The 24,276-nt window shown below is 44.9% G+C and overlaps 1 protein-coding gene across 1 annotated transcript; it reads left to right on the top strand.

Annotated features, from left to right (window-relative positions):
- Positions 1 to 457: 457 nt before the first annotated feature.
- Positions 458 to 18,828, top strand: prkcg (protein kinase C, gamma). Its single transcript, XM_085365545.1, has 17 exons — positions 458 to 558; positions 1,551 to 1,797; positions 5,316 to 5,347; positions 5,454 to 5,536; positions 6,399 to 6,510; positions 7,036 to 7,164; positions 7,268 to 7,424; positions 7,660 to 7,861; positions 8,379 to 8,576; positions 10,443 to 10,616; positions 10,895 to 10,986; positions 11,439 to 11,501; positions 11,672 to 11,810; positions 16,450 to 16,530; positions 16,713 to 16,820; positions 17,514 to 17,654; positions 18,436 to 18,828. Exons 2-17 carry the CDS (start codon positions 1,556 to 1,558, stop codon positions 18,595 to 18,597), a joined length of 2,115 nt encoding a protein of 704 aa, XP_085221671.1. The 5' UTR covers positions 458 to 558; positions 1,551 to 1,555; the 3' UTR covers positions 18,598 to 18,828.
- Positions 18,829 to 24,276: the final 5,448 nt, after the last annotated feature.

The following is a 24,276-nucleotide window of genomic DNA, read 5'->3' as shown; positions in this document are numbered from 1 at the left end:
GAGAGAAGTAACCCAGATTTCAAAATGAATCGCCGCCTATTCCCCTCAATCTTTCTCCTCTCTCTCTCTCTCTCTCTCTCTCTCTCTCTCTCTCTCTCTCTCTCTCTCTCTCTCTCCGTATTTCTGTTTTTACTTCCACTCTCTCTCCTTTTCTCTTTCTCTCGTCCTCCTCCTAGTAAAAACCGAATCAATCTTGGAAAGAGAATACCACCTCTCTATCTCGTCCTCCTCCTCACCCTGCCTCTGGGTTAACGGATATATATCACTTCACTTCTCTATATTTGGTTCCTAGAAAGCTTGAGTCTCTCAAAACGCTTGTTGCTTACCCATTTTTCATTTTTACATTTTTCTTTTCATTTTTTTCTTTTTTTGGGGCTGTTTTTCCCCTGCTAGCCACTGCTTTTTCTTCCCCCTGTTCTCTTTTTCCTGAGGTGACCAGCTACAGGTGTGACACCTTAGCCTTTCATTTGAAGTGAGCCAGACAGAGAGGAGGAGGAGAACACGAGGAGAAAGACATCTTCAGCTCAAAACTTTCCTCCAAAATTGTCCCAAATTCAGGTATTAAGTCTTTATTATCTTTTCCGTGTGAGTCTGTACAACATTTATTTCTTCTTGTCATTATTCTACTCATTACTGAGCCCTGTGCCATTTTTCTTACCGTCCACTTTCACGCCTTTGATTGATTTGCTCCTGCTTCTTTGCTGAGACACAAACATTTCATCACATTTCTTTTATGGTATGGGTTTTCGCTGTGGGCTTATTTATTTATTCATTAAATCTCTGTTGGTGTTTCATTTATCATTTAGTAGCGTGCAACTCTTGCACCACAATCTCTCCAGCTAATATTGCCGTTTTGCACTTTTTCCAGCGCATCTCATTCCCTATAGACATGTACATATTATTCTGGTCCAAACTTTTCTTCAGAAATGGGACTAATTGCTAAAAAAGGCAGGCAGGAAGATGAGGAGAAACCAGACTCTAATATTGGAGCAGCTGGTGGGGGTGTTGTTGACATGGCAACAGAAGTACAGTTGACATAACGACCAGGGGGTAGGAAGGGAAGGGGGGTAGTCATAGCTGCGAGGGACATGGATATGCATGGGTAGCATGGGCAGGCAGTATGTGGGATGCAGCGAGTTGCACTAATCGTTTAGCGTCTCTTAAGAGACTCCTGTCTCAGCATGTGAATTAACCTCCCTGTCTCCTTCATTATATCTCTTCTTTCTCTTTCAATCTCTACCTGCCACTTTCCCTGTGCTCCCTCTTTCGCGCTGCACTTCCGGCCCATTCATCCCTTCTCGATCTTTCTCCTCATCGCGTCACTCTTTCACCGCTCCCTACCCTACATCCCATGTGCCATTAATACAACTTCTGACCCATTACACTTTTCATCCATCGTCCTCCTCCCGCTCCTCCTCCTTGTCCTTGCTTCCTCCTCTCCGCCCTCTCCTCTGTTCTATTCAAGGTCTTCTGCTCAAAGCAAAGCCTTCGTTACTAACACTCATCATCCAATCCCCCTTACCTTTTCATCTTTTTACCGCATCCTCCAGGCATCATGTCTACCCCAGTCTCCCCGTCCCCCTCGCTCTCCCCACTGACACTGGCCTCCCCTACATCTGCAACCTCCCCCAGTGCCTCCCCTCTGCCCTCGCCTCTCTCCCCTCCACCCAGGGTGCCCGTGTTTCAGAGGAAGGGAGCGCTCAAACACAAAAGGATTGTCGAAGTGAAAGACCACCAGTTTACAGCACGCTTCTTCAAACAGCCCACCTTCTGCAGTCATTGCACCGACTTCATATGGTAACACACGTACACACAGACTCACACACAGCTACACAGAAACCACCCCAACTGTTCAAACACCACCTCCTCAGGCATCCCACCACTCCACGTAGTGCTGACTTTCACTGCTTTTTTTTCTTTTCTCTTTCTTTCACCCTTTCCAGCTGCCTGCTGGAGAGACTGCCCATACTGACCTGCTCTGATCACATAACCTCACCTCCACACTGCCGCCCACATAATCCAGGCGTTACTTTAGGAACTCACACACGCCGATGCATTGATTTATATACTGAAAAAACACACACAAACAAGAACTTAATTAGAATATGAACTTTAGCCTGACTGCATTAAAACAGACAGGCACCAACCCTGAAGTAATTTAATTTTTTAGTAATAATTAACTTTCTTTTTTTAAAGGGGTACTCTTTAGTTTCATAAATCTGAAGGACTCATAAGGGATGGACTGAAGAATCTGAGATATCCACAATAATAATGCAGGAGTAGAAAACATTCAGTCTGAAATTCAGACTGAGACTTCAAAAGGGTTAATGTTTCAGACTTCTGCAGTCTCCTCCTGAGAGGCAAAACACATCATAGGATTGTTTTCACAGAGTTAGTAGTATGCTTTTTAATGAGTAAACTAAACCAAGCAGTAAAATACAGTAAAAAGCAGTAAAATACAGTAAAAAGCAGTAAAAATTCTAAAATGCAGTCGGTTTGGCACTGATAGAGTTTTACCATGTTTACTATCTGCTGTAATTGCTCCAGATGGTGCTGGACTGCATTTGGAGATTTGAGATTAATGTTACAGAAACTCTGACATTAATCTCAGAAACACCTAAATCCCAAACTGGGATTTGGTGTAAGTATTTAAGGTTTTAAGTATCTAGAAGTACATATAAGTATTTACAGGTGACTTTAATAACTTAAAATATTAGATTACCTTTAAAAAAAAAACCTGAGAGTAAAATAACATACCAGTGCTTATCATCATTTATAACATTTATGCGCGTATACATGAATTTAGAATCAGATTTGACTTCTTTATGATCAGACGACACCCTGTGAGCGCGACCACTGAAGGCGCAGTAGTCTGTGTTTATCGTTGTGAGTGTAAGGGGCTGTGTGTTTGAACATATGGTGGGAGTGTATGTTGGATGCAGGGCGCTGTACGTGCCAGCAGCCTCTGGGTATCTTTCAGGACATTTCTCCAACTGGCTGCTGTCTTGGCAGTGGTAGCAGCTCTTAGATGAGGTTGAAAACTCTCTTATTTTGCACAAGATGTCAGAGCAGACGCTTTCAATCACGGTGTTAGAGGCCCCGGGGAGATTGTTAGATTAATTAAAGACTAAGGCAAGATTGTTCTAATTTGTAAATGTAAATATCTTGTTTATTAAGTCAAGGTCTTAAAGAGGAGTGGGTTGTACCTGTTTTGGCTCCTTTGGGTAATAACTAAGCTAAACTGTCTGAAAACATTAAAAAAGTGAAATTGCTTCGTGTCACAGTCCAGTCTTAGCATACTAACAAGGATCATAGTTTTTAAAATATTTGTTATGATACTTAAACCTTTTAACATCTACCAAGCTGCTGGTCACCTGCTTACTGTTAGGGTCAGATGGTATTATCCATATACTAAACAAGTGGATTATTTAAGGAAACATTGCATATATAGTGTCATTTTGGTCCTGTGTTTATTTTTTGTTTTGTTTTTTATTCTTTTACAAGCTTTTCCACTTGTGTGTGCCAAGTGGGACAAAAAAACCCTATCTATAAATAGACTGGATCCTAACCTAATCCTTATCCTAACCAGAGCACCTGGTGGATGTTAGGAGGCTGAAGAAGGCTGAATTGTGATTTGGCATAGATGGAGATCAGATTTGCTGGTCATAACATCACCATCAAGTGTCTCAATAAGCCATAATAGTGAGCCACATCAGAATGGTCTGAAATTAAAGCATCCGTATTGTCAAGGTAGAGACAAGTCTCCAGTGTGTCACAGAGCTAACAACAGGACACACAATTTCATGCTCACATTAGCATCTGGAGCCAAATTAGAATCACCGGTTAACCTAACATGCATGTCTTTGGGCTGTGGGAGGAAGCCAGCAAACTTGGAAAGAATCCACACAGGCACATGCATCCTCACAGAAAGGCCCCAGCCAGTCATCGGGTTCAATCTCGGGCACTTCTTGCTGTGAGATAACAGTGCTAACCACTGCACCGCTGTGCCACCAACTGCAGCATCCATCCATCTAGTTATCCAATAAGGGATTGCAGTTGGGCTGGAGCCTATCCAAGCTGTCATAGGGCGGGAGTTGGGGGGGGGGGGGTACACCCTGGACAGCTCGCCAATCTATTGCCAGGCTCACACAGAGAGGCAGACAACCATTCACGCTCACAGTCACACCTATGGCCAATTTAGAATTACCAGTTAACACCTAACAAGCATGTCTTTGGACTGTGCCAGAGTACCCGAAGGGAACCCATGCGAGCACGGGGAGAACATGCAAACTCCACCCATAAAGGCCCCAGCCGGCTGATGGATTCGAATCCAGGACCTGCTCGCTGTGAGGGGACGGTGCTAATTACCATCAGAGAGAGTGTCATAGATTCTCTATCTGCAGCAGCAAAATTCATTTGTTTATTATGTGTTTGTTCTATTGTCACATGTCAAAGTGTGTTTTTTGATAAAGAGCTTTCTCAAAAAAAAGCTCCAAGAGGGGTTAGTCTGATTTTTTTATAGAAGCATTTTATTCAATTGCATGTGTTTGGTAGATTTTTTTCACATCATTAATTCAAAATGCAGTTATCCCCTACATTAAATTCTCTGTGATATCTGGCCAGAAAGCAGCTCTGTGAATCCTCACCATATCTGGTTCTCTAATGCTCTCTGCTGGTCAAAAAGCAGAACTGGTCGGATGCATTTGGTGCTGCAGAACACGGACTTCTGTTGAGTGCCTATCAAGGATCAGATTACCCTCAGCAACCCTTTCTTTAATTATTACTCAGCCAGATGGTGAACTGATTGTAGATCAGTGATTATGGTCAGTTTCCTATGAACCCCTGAGCCTCTCCGGTATGACTGTAGAGGAGCTGTCGAGGTCTCTCGTTTGCCTGCCTTTCTAAGTCTTCTAATCAAAACTTGATCCACAACAGGCAAGCTGCTGAGTGGACTGTTTAGTCAATCAATGACTTAATTATTCAATTAAAGCTTTAAGGAGACCATGGAAGCTAGCCAACATTGCAGAAGCATTGTATTGGTGTGTGTGCGTGTAAGTGTTTGACCTGGTCAGCGGTGAGGCTTTGAAAGGAAAAGCACTCAAACTTCACACATAATGACTTAGTATAACTTAGTATATCAAGTTTTTGTCTTTTTATGAGACAATTTGTTCTCCACTAGAGTCTGCATTCCTGTCTTTATACAGTGCAGAGTAACGCAACAGCAATATCTCATTCTCCAAAGCTAAATATTTCACCTTAAGGAGGACTGCAGAAAATTGTTTTTGTATCTTAATCCATGTGTCTTTTTCACACAGGGGCATTGGGAAACAGGGATTCCAATGTCAAGGTAGAGATAAACCTAGCATTATTGCCTTTCCTTGCAGCGTTAATCTTCTCTGATGTATTTTTTGTCCTGCAAAGCAGATTCATTCTGAGATGTTTGCTTTCTCTAGTTTGCAGTTTTGTGGTCCACAAAAGATGTCACGAGTTTGTGACCTTCACGTGCCCCGGCTCTGTGACCGCCCCCAGACCAGATGTGAGCAGACATATCTTTTCCCTTCTTATTTTCGGTTTTTGTGAAGATTTGCATCGTCATCATCATTTTTCAACATCCTTTGATGACAGTAGCATGTGTGCGTGAGTCAGCCATCAGTCCATGCATCTTTCTCATCATGCAGCCTGTTTCCATCCATGACGTCTGCACTCATGTCGTGCAGTCCTAGAAGGCATCTGAAATGCTGGGAGTGGGAGATAGGGTGTGGGGGAGACACAGGTGGAGGGCAGGATGGACTGATAAGAGTGAGAATTAGAGGGGGGAGAAAGAGAGCGAGAGCCACAGACTGCTCAGTCTTCTTCTGTGTGGCATTTTGAGGATTTCAGGGAGATTTGTCTTTCACTCACATTTTTTTTCTACCAGCTAAATAAACTGCCTGAGAATTGAGGTCAATGAGAAAATGTGTGTGTGTGTGTGTGTGTGCATGTGTGAGAGATCGAAAATGGATGAGACAGTGAAAGAACACACAGAGGGAAAGAGAAGAAACAGGGTGACAGTTTTTAAATAGCGACTCAGTGCGACAAGGGAGGGAAAACAGTTTGGGAGAAGGTGGTGTATGAAGCGTGGCGGTGGGGTGGTCTGATGAGCTGAAGAGAGATAAAAATGATTCATCCCTCTGTGCACAGTATATACACGCTCACACACACGCAGACACTGTGTGTCCTCTCCGAGTGGAGAGATCTAATTGGCTTGTCCACGAATGCCCCACTCATCTTCTCTCCGCTAATCACGCTCTGCACGTGTGTGTGTGTGTGTCTGTGTGTGTGTTCCACAATCATCGTATGTATGTGTGTGTGAGAGAGAACGAGTTCTCAGCGCAGATTGTTTTTCTGTTTTATTTCAGGACCTGAAGAGTCGACACACATTTAAGATCCACACGTACTCCAGCCCTACATTTTGTGACCACTGTGGCTCGTTGCTGTATGGCCTCATACACCAGGGCATGAAATGTACCAGTGAGTTTCACTCCACTCTATGAGATACATAAATCTACGTGCTTCGAGCCTTTATTAGCTATTATGCTCAGATGAATATCACTCCACATATGCACATTGCTGAAACTCACATCTGGAGAAGACTTCCAGCTATTATTATCATTAATCTTTTTTTCTTTTCTTTTTTTTTTTGGCTAAGATAAAGGAATAGTTAGTCACTAAAAAAAGAAAAGAAAAAGCGCTTGTTCACTTTCTTGCTGAGAATTAGATGAAGAGTTTGGAAACTAGTGGAGAGTCCAGGAGGCTTCTATACCCCGTGAAGAATGTCTGGCACATACCAACCAATAATTTCAGAACTTGCTCACATAAATGTTCTTGTTTTTTGAAAGCTAGTGAAGCCCACAACCACTATTCCTCATCTCATCTTTTTAATTATTATGCTTAATAAAGCTAGTGGATTTAGACTGATTACAACTAATTACTCCACATGTATCCAGCGCATGTCTGTGTTCACACTTTGTCTTTTGTGCGTCTTTGTGTGGTGAGGCTGTGACATGAACGTCCATCGGCGATGCGAGACCAGCGTCCCCAGTCTGTGTGGCCAGGATCACACAGAGAAGAGAGGGAGAATCCATCTGACCATCAGAGGAGAAAAGGAGGACGTCTTTGTCACAGGTGGGAGGACCCGCTGGATTCAACCAATTTAAACAAAAAGCAGGCTTCTGCAGGAAATGTAAGGTTTCTCTTCTTTCCTTTTATTGTTTCACTGCTGTTTCAGTGCGGGAGGCTCGTAACTTGATGCCCATGGACCCAAATGGCTTGTCAGACCCGTATGTTAAACTGAAATTGATTCCAGACCCAAAGAGCCACAGCAAACAGAAGACTAAGACCATCCGCTCAACACTCAATCCCGTCTGGAATGAGAGCTTCACCTTGTGAGTCCTTGCAAACTTTAGGGTGGAAAATTTACAGGGTTCTGCCACAAACGTTGCTATATGTAAAATCGGATTACTCAGCGGCGTTAACCTTTACTTTCTTATAGGTGCATCTTTGATATCCAGGGGAAATAAGACATTTCAGCAAAGGTCACACTGAAAAGGGATGATTTCGTTCTATGCTTTGTGTTTCATCATGTATCAAATTGTCACAAGTGTGTGTTTGACTCCTCAGCTCCGTGCGTGGTCACCAGTGGGACAGGCGTCTGTCTGTGGAGATATGGGACTGGGACCGGACGTCTAGGAACGATTTCATGGGAGCGCTGTCGTTTGGCGTGAGTGAGATCTTCAGGCGTCCAATCAGTGGTTGGTTCAAACTGCTGGCCCAAGATGAGGGAGAGTACTACAACATTCCTGTGCCAGACCCGGACCTGCAGGTAGGCAGCAGGCTGCTTTATATGGACATAAAGCCATCAGATGGGCTCAAGGTGAACAAAAAGCAAGTGACGGGATATTTATACCTGTATTCACCAGGAAGTGGAGCAACCCTTTATTTTGTGCCATGCCTTTGACCATTCATCCTTAGACCTTGGCATAGCTTTTATCAGCTTATAATTACCTACATCTAACAAACAGCAGCTGCCACAGCTCATACTGGGTCAGCGTCTGTCCTGCTGAACTATCCCGTTTCCTACAGTTCTATCTAAGGAAGAAAAAAAAAACTTGGAAGATTAATGCCGGTGTTATTGCTAAATAATTAGATAATAAATTATACTGAGTGCCCTTTCTTCTCTGTTGCACTCTGCATCCACCAGGGTGCAGAATTGTGCTGCCTGACTGCAGTCCAAAACTGGGGGGTAGGAGGGAGTTTGAGGTTTGTCTTGGGTTCCTGTTTTATGGATCTGTGTGGGTGTGTGTCGTTTATCTCTCGAACATCCCATTTTATTTCTCCAGGAGCCTCAGCCAGATGCTACTACACCTTCTTTGCCTCAAGCGATGCCTTCCCCGCTGTCTGAACCATTTCCCGTGGCCCTGTCCCCGACCCTCATTCCCTCCTGTCCCCCTGTCCACACTCCGGGCCCTGGCAAAGTTAAAATGGGCATCCACGATTTCAACTTCCTCATGGTTCTTGGAAAAGGCAGCTTTGGCAAGGTAAACGAAATGCCATCTTTTCTTTTGTACACACAATCATCACCTCTTATCCAGCAACTGTGAATGATATCAAAGAGACCATTCATGCTGGAAACAACAAAGATTATTCCTGGATTTAAATCCTTTCTTCTATCGATGGACTTGACCTTCAAGTGGCATTTCATGCAGCAGCTCCCAGGCACAGGAAACCAGAATTTCTTTGAAAAAAATAATAAATTACCCTTTCTTACGAACATACTCACTGTCTTTACTTCTGCTGCCAAATGATTCATTTAACCCTTTTCTGCTTTTGTGTTGTCAGCAGTCGTGAGCTTCCCACATGCTACACAGGCAGTCATCCTGGAGGTGTTCATTTCAAGGGAGCCTTTGCTCTCCATTTTCTCTTTAATTCCCCAGTAGATGAGACATAATGAAGAGAGAGGAGTTTTGAGTCCTTCTTCCTCTTCTGAAATCCCCCTGTGCTGTTTCATACCTGTCAGAGGAGAGTCTACAGAGGACAGGAGAAATAGACTCGACTTACGTAAGATGTGAGGAGAGAGGAAAAAAAAAAAAAAAAGGACCCAAGAAAGGAGAGACAGACCCCGGGGCTGCTGAGTGAGGGAAAGTGAGAAGGAGACAGACAGAGATAGAGGGAAGAGAGAAGGATTACTGTGCTGCAGAAAGTGACAAAATGACCAAAAAGGAAATGGGATAACAAGAGCGGCAAATAGAAAAAGTACATGCTACTAAGATTTGTAATATTCTGCAGGGTGATGAGTCCTATTTTTATGTGAGTTGGTTTAAAACCACGACACAGAGCAGGAGACACGATCACAGATGGTAGGATTTCTCCTGCTGACTGGCAGTTCATCAATAGCCCTGCACACACACACACAGAGGGAGTGATCTTAGCGTAGTCGCACTGTTTTATATATATATTTTTAAAAACGGTGTAATTTTCAGTGCTATTCACCTCCACTTGAAAGTAAAATGAGATCCTTAATTTCCACTCGCCTCTATTACAGCTCAGCACTGAGGGTTGATCATTTCTAACAGTGTTGTTGTCAGCATTTTCCATATTTATTGACCATATTTATCTCAGTGAAACCTGGATCACGTGGCACTCATTGTGGAAAATTATAGCATCATTAGCACTCAGAGCTACCCACGAGCAGCCAGTTTAATAGGAGGGAGAAAATGTGTTTTTAATGTCTGATTAAAACACGAGAGCAAGCTTTTAGGGCTTTCCCTGTCCACTCGAGACATTAATGTCTCGAAACCCTCAGGCCTGTTTCAACTTTAATTAAACTTTACATTGAGTTATTTCATCATACATGTACATTACCAAACTTGCTGTTATCCATTCTGAAGTTATAACTTTTTCTTCTCCTCTTGCACTATATATGCCTTTTATTCATTTTACACGGGCGCTGGTTTATTTAAACAGTGGAACTAGTTTTCTCCTGCGACCAGTGCACCTCATCACTGCTAACACAATAACCTAAAAAACACTCAGACCTGACTGCAGTACAGCACGTCACATGCATGGCTGTCTTTGGAGCGAGAAGAGTTGCATTGGGGATTTTTTTTTAAGTCTGAGAGGACTTTATGCCAAAGTTATAGTCATTTTTTTAAAGCTCCTCCTGGTTTGCTGCTGTTGTGTTATCCGTTCAGAAATGTTCAAAGGTGACTTTGGAATTTTGGGGAAATTGTGTTTTCTCGACTCTCTAACATTTCAACCCGAAAGCCAGTCCTGTGTTTTCTGTAAACATTTTGTTTATTTATGGGTTTTGAAGACATACGGTAGCTGCTTTGCAGACTTTTGGGATTCACGCTTGTCTCCTTGTTTCTTCAGAAACTTTCTCTTCTCTTCCCGCTCCTGCACAGGTGCTGCTGGCAGAGGAGCGAGGCAGCGAGCGTCTGTTTGCCATAAAAGTGCTGAAGAAAGACGTTCTCTTCCAGGACGAGGACACGGAGAGTGCTCTAGTAGAGAGGAGGGTTCTGGCGCTCCTTTCTCGTCCTCACTTCCTCACGTCCCTCTACTGCGCCTTCCAGACTGAGGTGTGTGGGTATCTGGGTTCCCAAATGATCTATCTAAATTTCATTAAATTGGCCATAAAGCTGCCTGACACTTTGGCTGCATCGTCCTCCCAGGAGTTGTTTCGGTCCAGGTTGGGCGAATTCCGATTAATAAATGAAATAATTAGCTTGCTTTCTTTAACAAGGTCCTCGGTCCTGAAGGAGGTATTTTAACAGATTGCTTTTTAATTTGGACAAGAGGTGCTTATGCATGAGGAGCTTGCGCATGTGTGTGTGTGTGTGTGTTTTTGCTTCTGCAGGACCGACTGTATTACGTGATGGAATATGTCAACGGAGGAGACCTGATGTTTCACATTCAGATAGTTGGGAAGTTCAAAGAGCCTCACGCAGCGTATGTAGTCAAAAAGCTCCTTTAATCACCGTCCTTATCTACACAAAGTCTCATTTCCTGCTTTTTTGTTCTGTGCTCTCTTACATACACACTCGTCCCTTAGCTTTGTTCATTATACCTGGTGACTCATAAAAAGTCATCAACTCAAGTGCCAGCCCTTTTCTCTTCCCCGACTTTCTCCTCCCACTAATCTTATCGTATCATCTACATTCTCCCTCCCCCTGGCTGTTCTTCTAATCAATAATCTTTGATCAATCATCTAAAACAAATTTTTGCCCTGTTGCTCATTTCCATCTCTCTTTCTTCATTTTCCTGCCTTTCATCTCTTTGGTTGCTTCTCCCTTTCATCACCCTCTCCAGCGCCATTCCCTCTCTCCTAACCTCTTGTCATCATCCTCTTTTGAATTAGCTGATTCTCTGTCCCTCCTTCTCCTCCTCCTCTCTCCCTCCAGGTTTTATGCGGCAGAGATAGCGGTCGGCCTCTTCTTCCTCCACAGCAAAGGCATCATCTACAGGTAAAGAAGTGGGCTGCTTCATAACGTGGCCTGGTTTGCCCGTGTTCACTTCAGTCTGCGTTCGGCACAGACACGACACAGATTTATCATGTCTCTTGTAGCTAATGACTGTTATAAAGATGGTATCTATCAAAGTGATTCATACCTGTGTGGCGTTTCTCCCCTCTCAGGGATCTAAAGCTGGATAATGTGCTGCTCGACAGCGAGGGCCACATAAAGATAGCAGACTTTGGGATGTGCAGGGAGGGCATGTTCGAGGGCGACACCACACGTACCTTCTGCGGCACTCCTGACTACATCGCCCCTGAGGTACCGTGACCACTGCCCTCACGCTATTGTCCACAGTCACTCCTGATATTTCCCTCATTTGTTCCTTATTTTCCCTCATTTCACCCCTCTTAGTTTGCTTGACCTGTTCTGCATTGCCGCGAGACGCCGAGTTGCTTCGCTGCAGCTCCCCCTCGTCTCTTCTGTCCTCTCTGACCTTGTCAGCAGTTTGTGAATAATTAACTTCACATGATTCAGTAAGCAGTGGTGTGTGATTGTACTATGAGAGTGTTGCATAGAAGTCACTACTGTCCTTCAGAGACATTGTTTTACGAGCATAGCGCCGCTTTCTCACAGCCGCTGACAGGTTTAACTTGCATGTAAAGTCTTTATTTAAAAATAGTTAAACAAACCACTACAATGGGTAGCTTGCCCTTGCTCATACCCGGCAGTTATAAATTTTGCCAACTTTACTTTTTAGTACATTTCCAGAAAATGTAGTGAGGTTTATTTCATGTTGTTATGGGATTTCAGCAGTCTGTAAAAGTAGGTTTTTATTTAAAGTTATGGTTAATGAGTTGAAGGAAGCAAACAAAGAAGTGTTTGTGTTGAGCTGCGGTGGAGCACTTAAAAAAAATGATTCTTTGCCCTCATAAACATGAAAGATGAAAGGTTGTTAAGTAATGAATAATTAAGGAAAATATCCTTGGTATAAAATGAGTGTATACCAATAAAATACATTTCTTTTGACCAGATTCCATTGAAGTTAATGTTCCACATTGTACCTATGCAATAGTATTACATTGAGAATTTACATGTAATCACATTACTTCAAGTCAGCAGTTTATTTTTCTGAATGATAGGAAAAGGGTGGCAAAAAGCTCGGCTATTATCTGTATTTTTTTTTAAAGTAGAGAAATCCGTTTCATCGGTCAGTATAAATTTGTAACAAAGAAATTGTCACGGCTGGCGGAGGGAGCCGTGTGGTGTGGAGGAAAAGGAGGACCCAAAATGCAGCGAACTGATGATACGAATGACGTTTTATTTACAGGGTGGTAGTGGCAAAAACAGGCAATGAAGCACGAGTAATTACAAACGGAAACCTAAACTGGGAGAAACTAAAGAGCAAACCTGAAATCTTACAAAACGGAGAGCGGAGCAGAGAGACGCAGACCAAGGACCAGGATACCAAGAAACACAGATGAATGCAGAGATACGCAGAAATACACGGATGAGTGCAGACGACCCGACGAGGAGCACAGGCAGACACCAACTATAAATACACACACCAGGTAATGAGGAAATGGCACACAGGAGGGGACACAGCTGGAACTTAATGGGCATAACGAGACACAGATCTACAAAGTAAAACAGGAAATCTAGAACCCGAACCGGACACAAGGGGGGAGGACACAGAATAACTAGAACAGAGGGAAATAGTCACAAAACACAAAACGCTGGGTCAACGACCCAGGACCATGACAGTACCCCCCCTCCAAGGGCTGGCACCAGACAGCCCAAAACAAAAACAGACGACCAACCCAGGGCGGGCGGCGGGGGCCCAGGACGGAGGGACCAACACCGAACAAAACAAGCTCCAGCGGACCGAGGGAATTGTCCAAAACAAAAACACACATGCTGGAGTACTAGGACAAAACACAGTTCAGGAGGCCGGCCCAGAGGCTCACAGCTCAGAAGTCCAGGACAGTTTATCTTCTGAGGCCGGCCACGTCGGCGACGCAGATCCATAAGCCGACCGAGCGGAAGGCAGCGGTGGCGGAGTGGAGGCAGTTCAGGGGGCCGCCCGTGCACACGGCAGCGGCAGCAACAGGGAAACCGTTCAGGCGGCCGACCGTGCGGACAGCAACGGCGGCGATGACAGAAGTCTGGAGGCCGACCGTGCGGACGGCAACGGCGGCGATGACAGAAGTCTGGAGGCCGACCGTGCGGACGGCAACGGCGGCGATAACAGAAGTCTGGAGGCCGACCGCGCGGAAGGCAGCGGCGGCGTCTAGGAGGTCGTCCATGTTGACGATGACGCTCCACCAGCGGCCTGGCAGATGACCGCCGATGTCGAGGCGGCAGTTTGGGACCCGAAGGTGGCGTGGCCGTCGCAGCACCAGACGAGACCGAAGCAGAGGCTGGACCAGACGAGGCAGCTGATGAGGATGCTGAAGCAGAAGCCGGGCCAGGCGATGCTGACGAGGATGCTGGAGCCGGGCCAGGCGATGCTGAAGACACGAAGGCTGGAGCCGGACCAGGCGAGGATGAAGCAGAAGCAGAGGCCGGACCAGGCGTGGGTGAAGCAGAAGCCGGGCCAGGCGAGGATGAAGCAGAAGCTGAAGCCGGGCCAGGCGTGGGTGAAGCAGAAGCTGAAGCCGGGCCAGGCGTGGGTGAAGCAGAAGCTGAAGCCGGGCCAGGCGTGGGTGAAGTAGTGGCTGGACCAGGCGACGGCGTGGGTGAAGACACAGAGGCCGCAGCTGGCGAGGATGGAGACACAGAGGCTGCAGCTGGTGGCGATGATGGGTCTTGGGGCTGGACGGGCTCCTCGGGCCCCCCAGCAGGCGAGACAGGAGGCTGGACGGGCTCCTCGGGCCCCCCAGCGAAAACAGTCTCTGGACCAGTGGGCACCGGGGCCCCTGGAACACACAGGTCAGAACCAGTAGGCGCACGGGCCTCTGGCAGGCACAGTTCTGGCTGTGTCACTGCATCATTTCATGTTTGGCACTGATCACCACCTGCACTCATGTATATATCTTTCTACGTAGCACTCATAATTCTTATTCTCATGTATATATCTCATGTATATCTCATGCACATATCTTTCTTTCTACATAGCACTTTAATTCTTATTGTCTGCACTGAAGCACCGCAGCAATTTCCTAATGTTGTAAACCTCAACATCTGGCAATAAACCCATTCTGATTCTGATTCTGATTCAGAACCAGCAGGCGCACGGGCCTCTGGCAGGCACAGTTCAGAACCAGCAGGCGCACGGGCCTCTGGCAGGCACAGAACAGAGCCAGTAGGCGCACGGGCCTCTGGCAGGTACGGGTCAGAACCAGCAGGCGCACGGGCCTCTGGCAAACACAAAGCAGACTGCAGCTGCACAGAGCATCGACTCAGCTCAGGCAGCAACAGCCGGATGCAGTCCTCAGCTGGCTTCTTAACCTCCAGGGGTCCAGAGTCGGCCGGGGGCTGGGACCCAGCCTCTGGGGAGGCCCTGGAGTGCGTCACAGTCTCTGGGCTGGCCAGCTGTTGCGGACTGACTACTGCGTTATGTGGTGTGTCTCTCTGCTTGACATGAACAGGTGAAAAACAGTGCTTTTCCGGTTGGATGGACTGGACTTGTAGTACAGGCGGAGCTGGTGAAGATGGTGGCTGAGCTGGTAATAACGCTGATGAGTCTCTTGCCAACTGAGCTATTGACTGAGCCACGGATTGTAACAAGGTGTCTAATAGGTCTGGCTGTGACTGTAATGGAGGTGGAGATTGAGTGGCTAACTGAGGTAGCGGCTGCAGGGCAGCTAACCGAGCTACCGGCTGGGCAGCTGGCTCAACAAACACAGCCCCGGAATAAACAGTCATGCGAGCTGGCGAAACAGACGGAGTGTCTTTTCCACTCACCACAGCCGGCAGTTCCGAAGTCCCAACCTCCGGCTGTGGGGCGACGCGCCGACGGCGCGATCGTCGCTTCCTCCCGGGCAAAACCTCCGGCGGGCCGGGCAAAACCTCCGGCGGGCCGGGCAAAACAAAAAAGGACACAGAATAACTAGAACAGAGGGAAATAGTCACAAAACACAAAACGCTGGGTCAACGACCCAGGACCATGACAGTAATCCTGTTTCAGTTTTCATGTGCGCCACTGTCTGTGGTTGAAGACGGAGCTGAAATTGTGTGAACATAATGAGATGAAGCACCAAAAGACTAAAAGGGATGTCACTAATGTCAGTGCAAATATCAGCCGCAGTGAAATAATGAAAAAGCAAAGGTGGTTTTGCTTGACGTTCTTTTGATATGTAAACCATAACTGTCTGCCTGTATAATGTTTACCTTACAAATTGTTGGAAATGCGTATGTGCCCCTTACCGTGTGAAGTGATCTTAAACAATTTACTTCAGAGAAGGCGTGAAGGCGCATCTCGGTCGGTGGACTCGTAGCTGAGTGATACGGGGGGGGGAGAGAAAGTGGGGAAGCGACTGTTGTGTGCGTCTTTGATATTGTAAACCTTGCTGTGGAACCCCTGGGTATTGACTCTGTTATGTAAACACCCATTGATTCTCCTGTGTCTGCCATTTTGGAAGAGTTGCAATATATTTCCCCAGAGGCTGGGGATTGTTCCCTCGTGCCCCTCTGCACAGCACACCACCACCTCCCCCTCCTGGCATCCACACACACGCGCGCACGTATCGGGGAAACAAACAAACAAACAAACACACAAGCTTGTGAACACAAGTGCAAATCCAAATCCGTGTGTTGATTATTTCTGAGCTCATTCACACATGAACCCTCCCTTACGCCGCACTTTATCCTTTCGCTTCTCTCTGTTTTTCACCCCTGCTGTTTCTTGTAGCTGCATATCATCCAAGCAGCCAGCTGCCTCTCTCTTCCTATCGCTGCACTGCCATTCTTCCCCATTTATATCTTCTCATACATTCTCCATCCTTTTTCCCTCCCCCAGATTGTGGCCTATCAGCCCTATAATAAAGCAGTGGACTGGTGGTCTTATGGAGTGCTGCTGTATGAAATGCTGGCAGGACAGGTAACACTCAGCTTAATCCTAACAATAGCGTGCACAGACACTTTAAGCCCCCAGTACTCGTCCTTTGTAATCACTTCAAAAGACTTTCAAAGAACTTTAATTTCATTATATTCATTATCAATTTGCCCACAGGTCTGTGCTTAAACTCTTCCGCTCTCTCCCTCACTCTCTTTTCCTTTAAGCCGCCATTTGATGGCATTGACGAGGAGGAGCTGTTTCAGTCCATCATGGAGCAGAGTGTCTCATACCCAAAAAGTCTCTCTCGGGAGGCTGTAGCTATCTGCAAGGGAGTGAGTTCAATCCTCGTTTCTCATATTAACTTTTAACACACGGGCAATTAAGATAAAAGTTCATGTACTGTAAATCAGGAAATGAAATAACTCTTTACTCGTGCAAGATTGTATTCGGTCGCCTAAAGGAATAGTTTTTGGAACTATGTTAATTTGCTTCTTTACAAAGAGCTGGACCGACACCACTTTTACAACTGCCTGTTAGATATCAGGCTGGAGGCAACCAACTTTACTCTTCAGCGCAAAACTTTTTATTTTTACACTACAGTGTTTTTATCCATGTTTTGGACAGTTGAGTTTTATTACTCACAAATAGTGAGTAAGAACTGTTTTGTTTTTTTTCCGGTTGTTTATGCATAGCTAAGTGGCTGCTGGCTGTAGCTTCATAATTGGTGTACAGATAGCAGAATCTTAATGATCTTCATCTCTCTGCAAGAAGCAAACAAGCATAATTCCCAAAAAATGTCAAGGTTTTTCAAAGTGATAGTGCAATAAAAATCCATTCGTTGGCAAGACAACAAAGGAATTGGATTACAGTACATGATTCCAAAATAAAGCAAAGCTTATCATGCACACCGACTGCTCTAACCGAGGCAGATCATAAACAGAAGTCATTTATTGTATCACATTATTATCCCAGCCTAGTCGCTTTTTCTCACATTTCTCCCCTCATTTCCTCCTCTCTTGACTCAGCTCCTGACAAAGCACCCGGCCAAGCGCCTGGGTGAAGGAGAAGATGCAGAGAGGGAGATCAGAGAGCATCCGTTCTTCCGCTGGATTGACTGGGACCGTCTGGAGAGACTGGAAATCCCGCCACCTTTCAAACCCAGAACTGTCAGTTCAGTTAAACAGATGAACCACATGTTCCTTCTTTCTTCCTCCTCCTCCTCTCTTTCTTCTCTTCTCTGCCTCTCTGAGGACACTTATAGGGAATTGGAGCTGTCACTTTCTTCCATCTGTCTCCTTTTTCTCTGACTCCCACATTGTCCCTCGTTTCCCTGCGTGTTTCCTCCACATTTGCCTTGGCCTTTTCATTCCCTCTTCCTCTCTCTGTCTCTTCCTCTCTCCCCTTCACATCCCCTCTATTTCCTCATTTATCACCTCTTTGGGTTCTTAGATAGGCTTTAAGAGCTCAGGAACAGACAGTTCAGTCATAACAGACAAGACCTTCTGACCTTGGGGTCTTGCCTACTCCTCCCATATGCAAATGTATGTCATCATTAGCCTGCCACTTGCCAAAGTGCCGGCGCACTGGCGGTTTGTGAGGTGTGCCTTGAGTGAGCCGAGTATGCTCAGGGGTTAGAGGCCAGGCCCATTAGCCAAATGAGATTCATATCATTCGGCAGAACGGCTGTCATATGCTGTTAGGCATCTGGGGAGGATATGTGATCAGCTTTCTTCCTGTGTGCTTCTGTAGTGAGATAAAAGGAGGTCTCAGTGAGGAAAAAACGTGGGGGTGGATTCTTTTTATAGTTTAACATTTTTAATAAACTATTTTTGTTCCGGGGGGAGGGATTTTGTAAAGTTTATTGTGGATGCAATATCATGCATGCATGAAGATGTGCCCCAATCTCAGTCTTGTGTGTACATACCTTCTCTTCTTCTTCATCGCCAGGGTGGGAAAAAAGGTGAGAACTTTGACAAGTTCTTCACAGCTGCTCAAACGGCGCTCACCCCCTCGGACCCGGATATACTCGCAGCCATGAACCAGGAAGACTTCGAAGGCTTCTCCTTCATCAACCCAGACTTTGCTCCGTCACCGCTCACCGCTGTTTGAAAACGGCTCCCAAATCTGCTCCAGCCGCCGTTCCAAGTCTAGCCAGATGATCCTGTTATCCTTCCGATTGTAGTTTTATAGCAGAGAATTTGAACGTGAGAGCTAGCAGCGAGTATTACACCTCTCATAACCAAATTCAGACGTTTACATGAAAATGCCAAGACACCTCGATTTTCGGGCACTCTCTTTGATGCATGTCTATTAACTCACTCATCACACAATGTGTATCAACACTGCAAACATAGTCAGTACTATGGACTGCCATCTTAGACTTTTTTTTATAAGACTTAACTTGATCTAAAGGTACTGTAGTATGAACGTGAGAAAAATAATCTCTATGCATGCAGATAGATTTTATAGCACTAGACTATCCAAGGCAGATACTTTACTTTCCTTTCCTTTAAGTAAAGTAGTCATATGTTGTGCACACGTGTAATTTACCAGTTATATTTCACCAGTCAGGGTTTCATTCATGCAGCTACAATGACCACACAGTATGTAAAAGCAGGACATCTCACCATTTTGATGCCAATTCCACCTTAGCACTTTGTATTGTCCATTGCAAGTACTCAGCATCAACAGCACTTAAATGTTTCTTTCTGACTACCTACAGTATCTCACTCTGGGGTTTTTTGTGCTCTCTATTTTGGATAAATGACATGTTGACTATGAAGCAAATTGAGCGGGGAGCCATTTTTAGATATTTGTGTATTTTATAAGAGAGGCGTCCTGTGGAAGCGCTTAGTCAGACTCCTCTGACCTGGCTCGACCTCAAGGTTTAACGACTTCAGATGACCCACTGAGATGTTTAAACAATGCAGTTATCACAATGTGACAGTTAGGGTGGACCACAGCTCTGCTCCACCCACCCAGGCTCACACTGTGTGGTGTGTAATGTCACTGGAAGGGAGTCCTCATTTGACATTCACAGTTTATCTGCATTATTATTATTTTTTTATTCTTGAGCACGCTATGGAATATGGCCTATCTGCATTGCAACTACAAATATCCTATTACTCCAAGTAAACATTACAGTTTTATCAATAAAAGCCTCTTTTTAATGTCTTTCCCAGACGAGAGGCTTGTTAGCTTGCACAGGTACATATACTTATGATTTTAATGGTGTATGCCGTAAAGCTTTTTGCTGTGTAATGATGTGCTCACAGTATTGATTAGGAGTAATTAAAAGTGAGGCTCACTGGGACTGTTCAATACGTGGAAAAATAACAGCAGTGCTGTCATTAAGCCCTATCTGAGCAGAGCAGGTGGCTGCAAACTTGCTGTGCAAAAATCTCATCCCCGTGCTCTTATCTAATGAACCAGCTGGTCATTTTACACATAAATATGCTTTATTTCTTTGATTCTTTTTTTCATGTACAGTTTTGCTTTACATCTGTTTGCCTGTTATTTTAGATCCGATTGAGCCGAAGTCAGATGTCAGTGCACACAATCCCTCAGTACGATAATTACAATAGATGATGATCAATAGTGCAATAGATCATTGATAGATCATGTATCTGATAGGTTTTGTTTTTATGTGCTGGAAAAAGAAAATAAAGTTGATGGGAAAAAATGATGAAACAGCACCAGTGAAGTGTCTCTTTCTGTGATGGCGTGCGAAGCTGCTGACAAACAAACACGCACGGCCTCTCGCTTTGTCTTCACTACGAGCCTGCCTCCCTGTCACGCTCCTCCCCGCACTTTCACACATACTCACGCTCAAAAGTGCAATCCCTGGCATGTGAACACACTCACGCACGGAGAAGATGCTGACCCCTCTGTTCAGTGGGCTACTGTAGCTGTTGAACCAGCAAAAACACCTCTCAGGCATCTCCCTCCGTGCCCTCCTCCTCTGAAGCAGCCCCCCCCCCCCCCCCGGCCCCTCCAGCATCACCATGATGGGACTAATATCCCTGTGGAGATCTGAGTTATAACAAGTTGACCTTCACATTAAAATCTCATCAACTTCCCATCTCCCTGTCTACTTCCCTCCCTTCTCTATCTGCCCTTCATCTCTGTTCCCCTCTGTTTGTCTTTTCTGTCAGTTCTGCACTGTAAATGCTTTACTGCATCGTTGTACATCATTCTTCAATAATCACCTGTCCAAATTTATTGTGTTGCTTGTATCTCTTTGAAATACTCCTGTTGCTGGCTGTTGATATGTGTAGCTTGTCTTCTCCCGGCCTCTACATCAGTATTATGATCTGATTTACACTTATACAGTATTTTCTATGCTAATGGTGTTCAGGCAGTGGATATGTAGGAGTATAATTTTGAGTGGACTATATCATATAAAAGCATATTTTAATGAAAAAAAACCTTCTTGATCTTTGTGTTGATTTATTTCTTTATTTTAAAAAAAGCCATTGTTCATACTTGCTTACGTTAAAGTGACTTTAATCTGAATATACCTGAGGTAGATATGTTTGTAATGACAGATAAACCTTCTTAATTGTCTGGGATATGTTTCTAATCTGCAGTGCAGACCTGAAGAGTGTCAAACAGAAAATAAAGCACGTAATGACACTTTTCCTCATCAGCCTGTTTCTTTTACATCTAAAGCTGATTCTTAACTTCCATCACAATCTTTTCTCTAGCACTGACAGCATCAGCCTTGGTGTAACTGAACCACCAGCGCTCAGTGGTTGGAGTTGTATGTGCATTCCATCATTCACTGTCACTCTGACACGATATCATCCCCCTCCTTCGCCACTGCCTCCTCTGCTTCTATCTCTATCCTTCGTCGCTCCTATCGCGCCTCAGTCTCTTATTCTCGCCCCCCTTAATCTCTCACTCTCGTTCTCGCTCGTGCCCTGAGGTCAGAGTGTGCTGTAGACTATTGATATCGTTGCTAAAAATATATGAATCCTCCACCAGCCAGCTAAAAATAGAGTAAGGGACACAGACCACAGGAGACAAAGAAGGAGGGGACAGGAGGAGAACGTGAAGGAGAGGTTACTACACGTTTTTCTGATATTCATCAGTACTGTGGGGTTGAATGAAAGTCCTTATTCAGTCATTAGTCATCTACTGTGCGATACTGAGGGTAGGTAATCTATCGTTTGTGTTTATTTTCAAAACTCCACACAGCAAATGTGTGAAATTTGGAGTTTTTCACCCTTTCCATCCCTAAAGATACTCACTAATGAGTCCTCAACTTTTTTCGTTCAGCTTCTCTTGGCTGGAAAACGTTATATTTATTATATAGTGATATATAATATTGTATATTACTGTTCATCGTGTGAGAAAATTATTGCAAATGTTTACCACATGGACGTTATTTATTCCCTTAAAATCATTTTAAAAGATGTGACATCAAGTAATTTATAGAAACTGTATGCTCATGGCAGCTTCTGTGAAGGTTGCTGGGACAGTTTCAAAGAGTTTTAAAGAGTGAGTACAAAAGCAAGTATTAAAAAAAAAAGCCTATATTATTTTCTTTAAATGTGACAACACATCCAGAAAAATTGATGTTAAAAAGGATGAGTGAGTATTACTATACAACAGTTTATACAGTGAAGTGCGATATGACATCACTCCACTCCACCTCTCTCTCTCACACACACATACTCACATATACTCTCTCTCTTTCTCTCTCACTCTCTCTCCCTTCGACACTTTTACCCCCCTGCTCCCGCTACAGTATGTCTCTTTGGTAACCAAAGTAGCTTCCTGAACCGATCCACCGCAGTGCCTGGGACAGACGGAGTGAAAGAGAGAGTGAGGAATTTTAGAGGATGGGTAAGGGGGCTTAAGGGAAAACACACAGAGGAGAGAAGAAGACAGGGAGAGAGAGAGAGAGTAAGAAGGAAAGGGGAAAAAGGAGAGAAGAGAGTGAGAGGAGAGACAAAACCCCAGCAAGCCTCCCTGGTGTGAGGTTTCTTGGCTTACTGACGTGTGCGCACGACTCTCGTGGCACGGTGAGTATTTCCCCCTCTCATTGAATACCTGCATTTATGCGTCTTTTCGTAGGAATTATAATCATGACTCCCCGTTTTGTTTCGTCTTTTTAACCCGACTTAAAATGTACGTGCCTGTGTGACAGCTGTGAAAAGAGCTGAATTCATAAGTCGTGTTAGCGTAAAGATAGCCGCTCGTGCTCCAGTGAGAGCGCACGCGAGGTGGTGGTGGGGGGCAAAAAATGTTCTTACCTGACAGCTAAGTCGTTGAGCAGCTCTATTTATTTTACCCATTCCGGTTTTTCAACGTGAGTCGCTCACATGTTCCCTGCTCTGTGTTTATCATCTCAAAACTCCGCGTGTGAGTGCGTGTGACAGCTGCGGGGGTGGGGGGCTAAACAAACCCGTGACTGCCTCACTCAGTACTAGGGTGTTCTTTTGCGGGTACGTGAGAGTATAGTGGCAGTGTTTATCTATCCGCTTTGCACCGTGAAAAAAAGAGAAAGAAATGATGCGAGTGGATTGTCAGAGTGTGTCTGCGCAGAAACCACGAGCAAAACCTTCTACTGAGTCATGGTATCCACGTTTAGTTCCCGTGAAGTCTTTTATTTCCTAATGAGTGGTTTCATTGATTTCTCCAGGGCTGACAACCAGTGCACACCTTTTAATTCGGGGTACGCGCACTCCCGTCGTGCGCGTCCATGTCGAGTACTCCTTCCATTTTTTGGGCCAAGGTCTTTTCTCGTGTTAACCTATATCTTCTCGATACACTCCTTCTGTGCCTGTCTTTAAAAGATCTCTCCACACGTAGTTCGTCCCCATCTTCTCTTCTTTCTGCTGCTTTTGCTTTCGTTTTATTTAAGCTGGGTTGTTTCTTTCACATCCTCTCCTCTTTTCCATCACTGCCTCTTTCTTTCTTGTGTCTCTTTCCTGAGAGGCTTACAGGTGATGTCAGTCTGCAGATTGTGACAGATTGGAGTGAATTAAACCTTTTGTCCCCCTTGTGGCTCCTATCTAACCAATTCAATTGGCTCATTGCTTTCAGGATGAAGGAGCTGAGGGGCTGTGTCAGAGCACTAAAATGGGATTGTTATCACAAATCTAACAGGAAACTGATTTTTTTTTCTCCTTTGGGTTTGAGTTTGAAAAAAAGAGCAATCTTAAGTCTGAGTGCTTATTTCTTCAAAAGCCACAGCAGCCCTTTAGAAGATTTCTGGCACAATAAATCAGTGCTTTTAATTTTTAATCCCAATCTCTTACGAGCCAGCAGGTCGTATTTTTGTTGTTGTTCTTGGATTTCAGTGTGTTTCTATGACGTTGTGCTCAAAAACAGGGTGCTGTCCGTGGTGCTGAACAAGTCTGAAAACAGGGTGCTGTCCGTGGTGCTGAACAAGCCTAGGAGAGCAACTCGGGCACATCAACTCGTTTGTGCAATTTTGCAACTCCACTTTGATTCACGCTCGTTTCTGACCACTCTGGCATTTCCTCCAACAAGTTGGGAAGTGTGATTATTTCTTCGTGAGCCCACTCCTCTGTGTCCTCTGATCTTATCTTTATACCTCATCGGTCTATCCCTCCAATCATGCTGTGTCATTTCACGGAGTTGTTTTTGAGTTCACGGTGACCCTGCCTTGAACTCTTTAACTTAAACTTTTCAGCACCAGTCGACTGTTACTGTGGCAGCGGGAGCTGAAATTGGCCTGCCGTGTGATTTAGACCCCCCAGTTAAAGAAGGAAAGTTAAGACCAGGGCAGCAGGAAACTCATGTGCAGCTTAAGCC

The sequence above is a fragment of the Diplotaxodon limnothrissa genome, linkage group LG11, assembly GCF_057381915.1.
Source record: "Diplotaxodon limnothrissa isolate DT_005_m linkage group LG11, D_limnothrissa_male_GT1.1, whole genome shotgun sequence".
In the NCBI taxonomy this organism is placed as follows: Eukaryota; Metazoa; Chordata; class Actinopteri; order Cichliformes; family Cichlidae; genus Diplotaxodon; species Diplotaxodon limnothrissa.
Note: the sequence above shows the minus strand (reverse complement) of the source record. Positions and strands in the feature narration are given on the sequence as shown.

Coding starts and splice junctions, on each gene's coding strand:
- prkcg (XM_085365545.1), top strand. CDS start 1,556: ATGTCTACCCCAGTCTCCCCGTCCCCCTCGCTCTCCCCACTGACACTG. Junction 16,821..17,513: donor CTGTAGCTATCTGCAAGGGA/GTGAGTTCAATC, acceptor CTCTTGACTCAG/CTCCTGACAAAGCACCCGGC. Junction 17,655..18,435: donor CACCTTTCAAACCCAGAACT/GTCAGTTCAGTT, acceptor CTTCATCGCCAG/GGTGGGAAAAAAGGTGAGAA.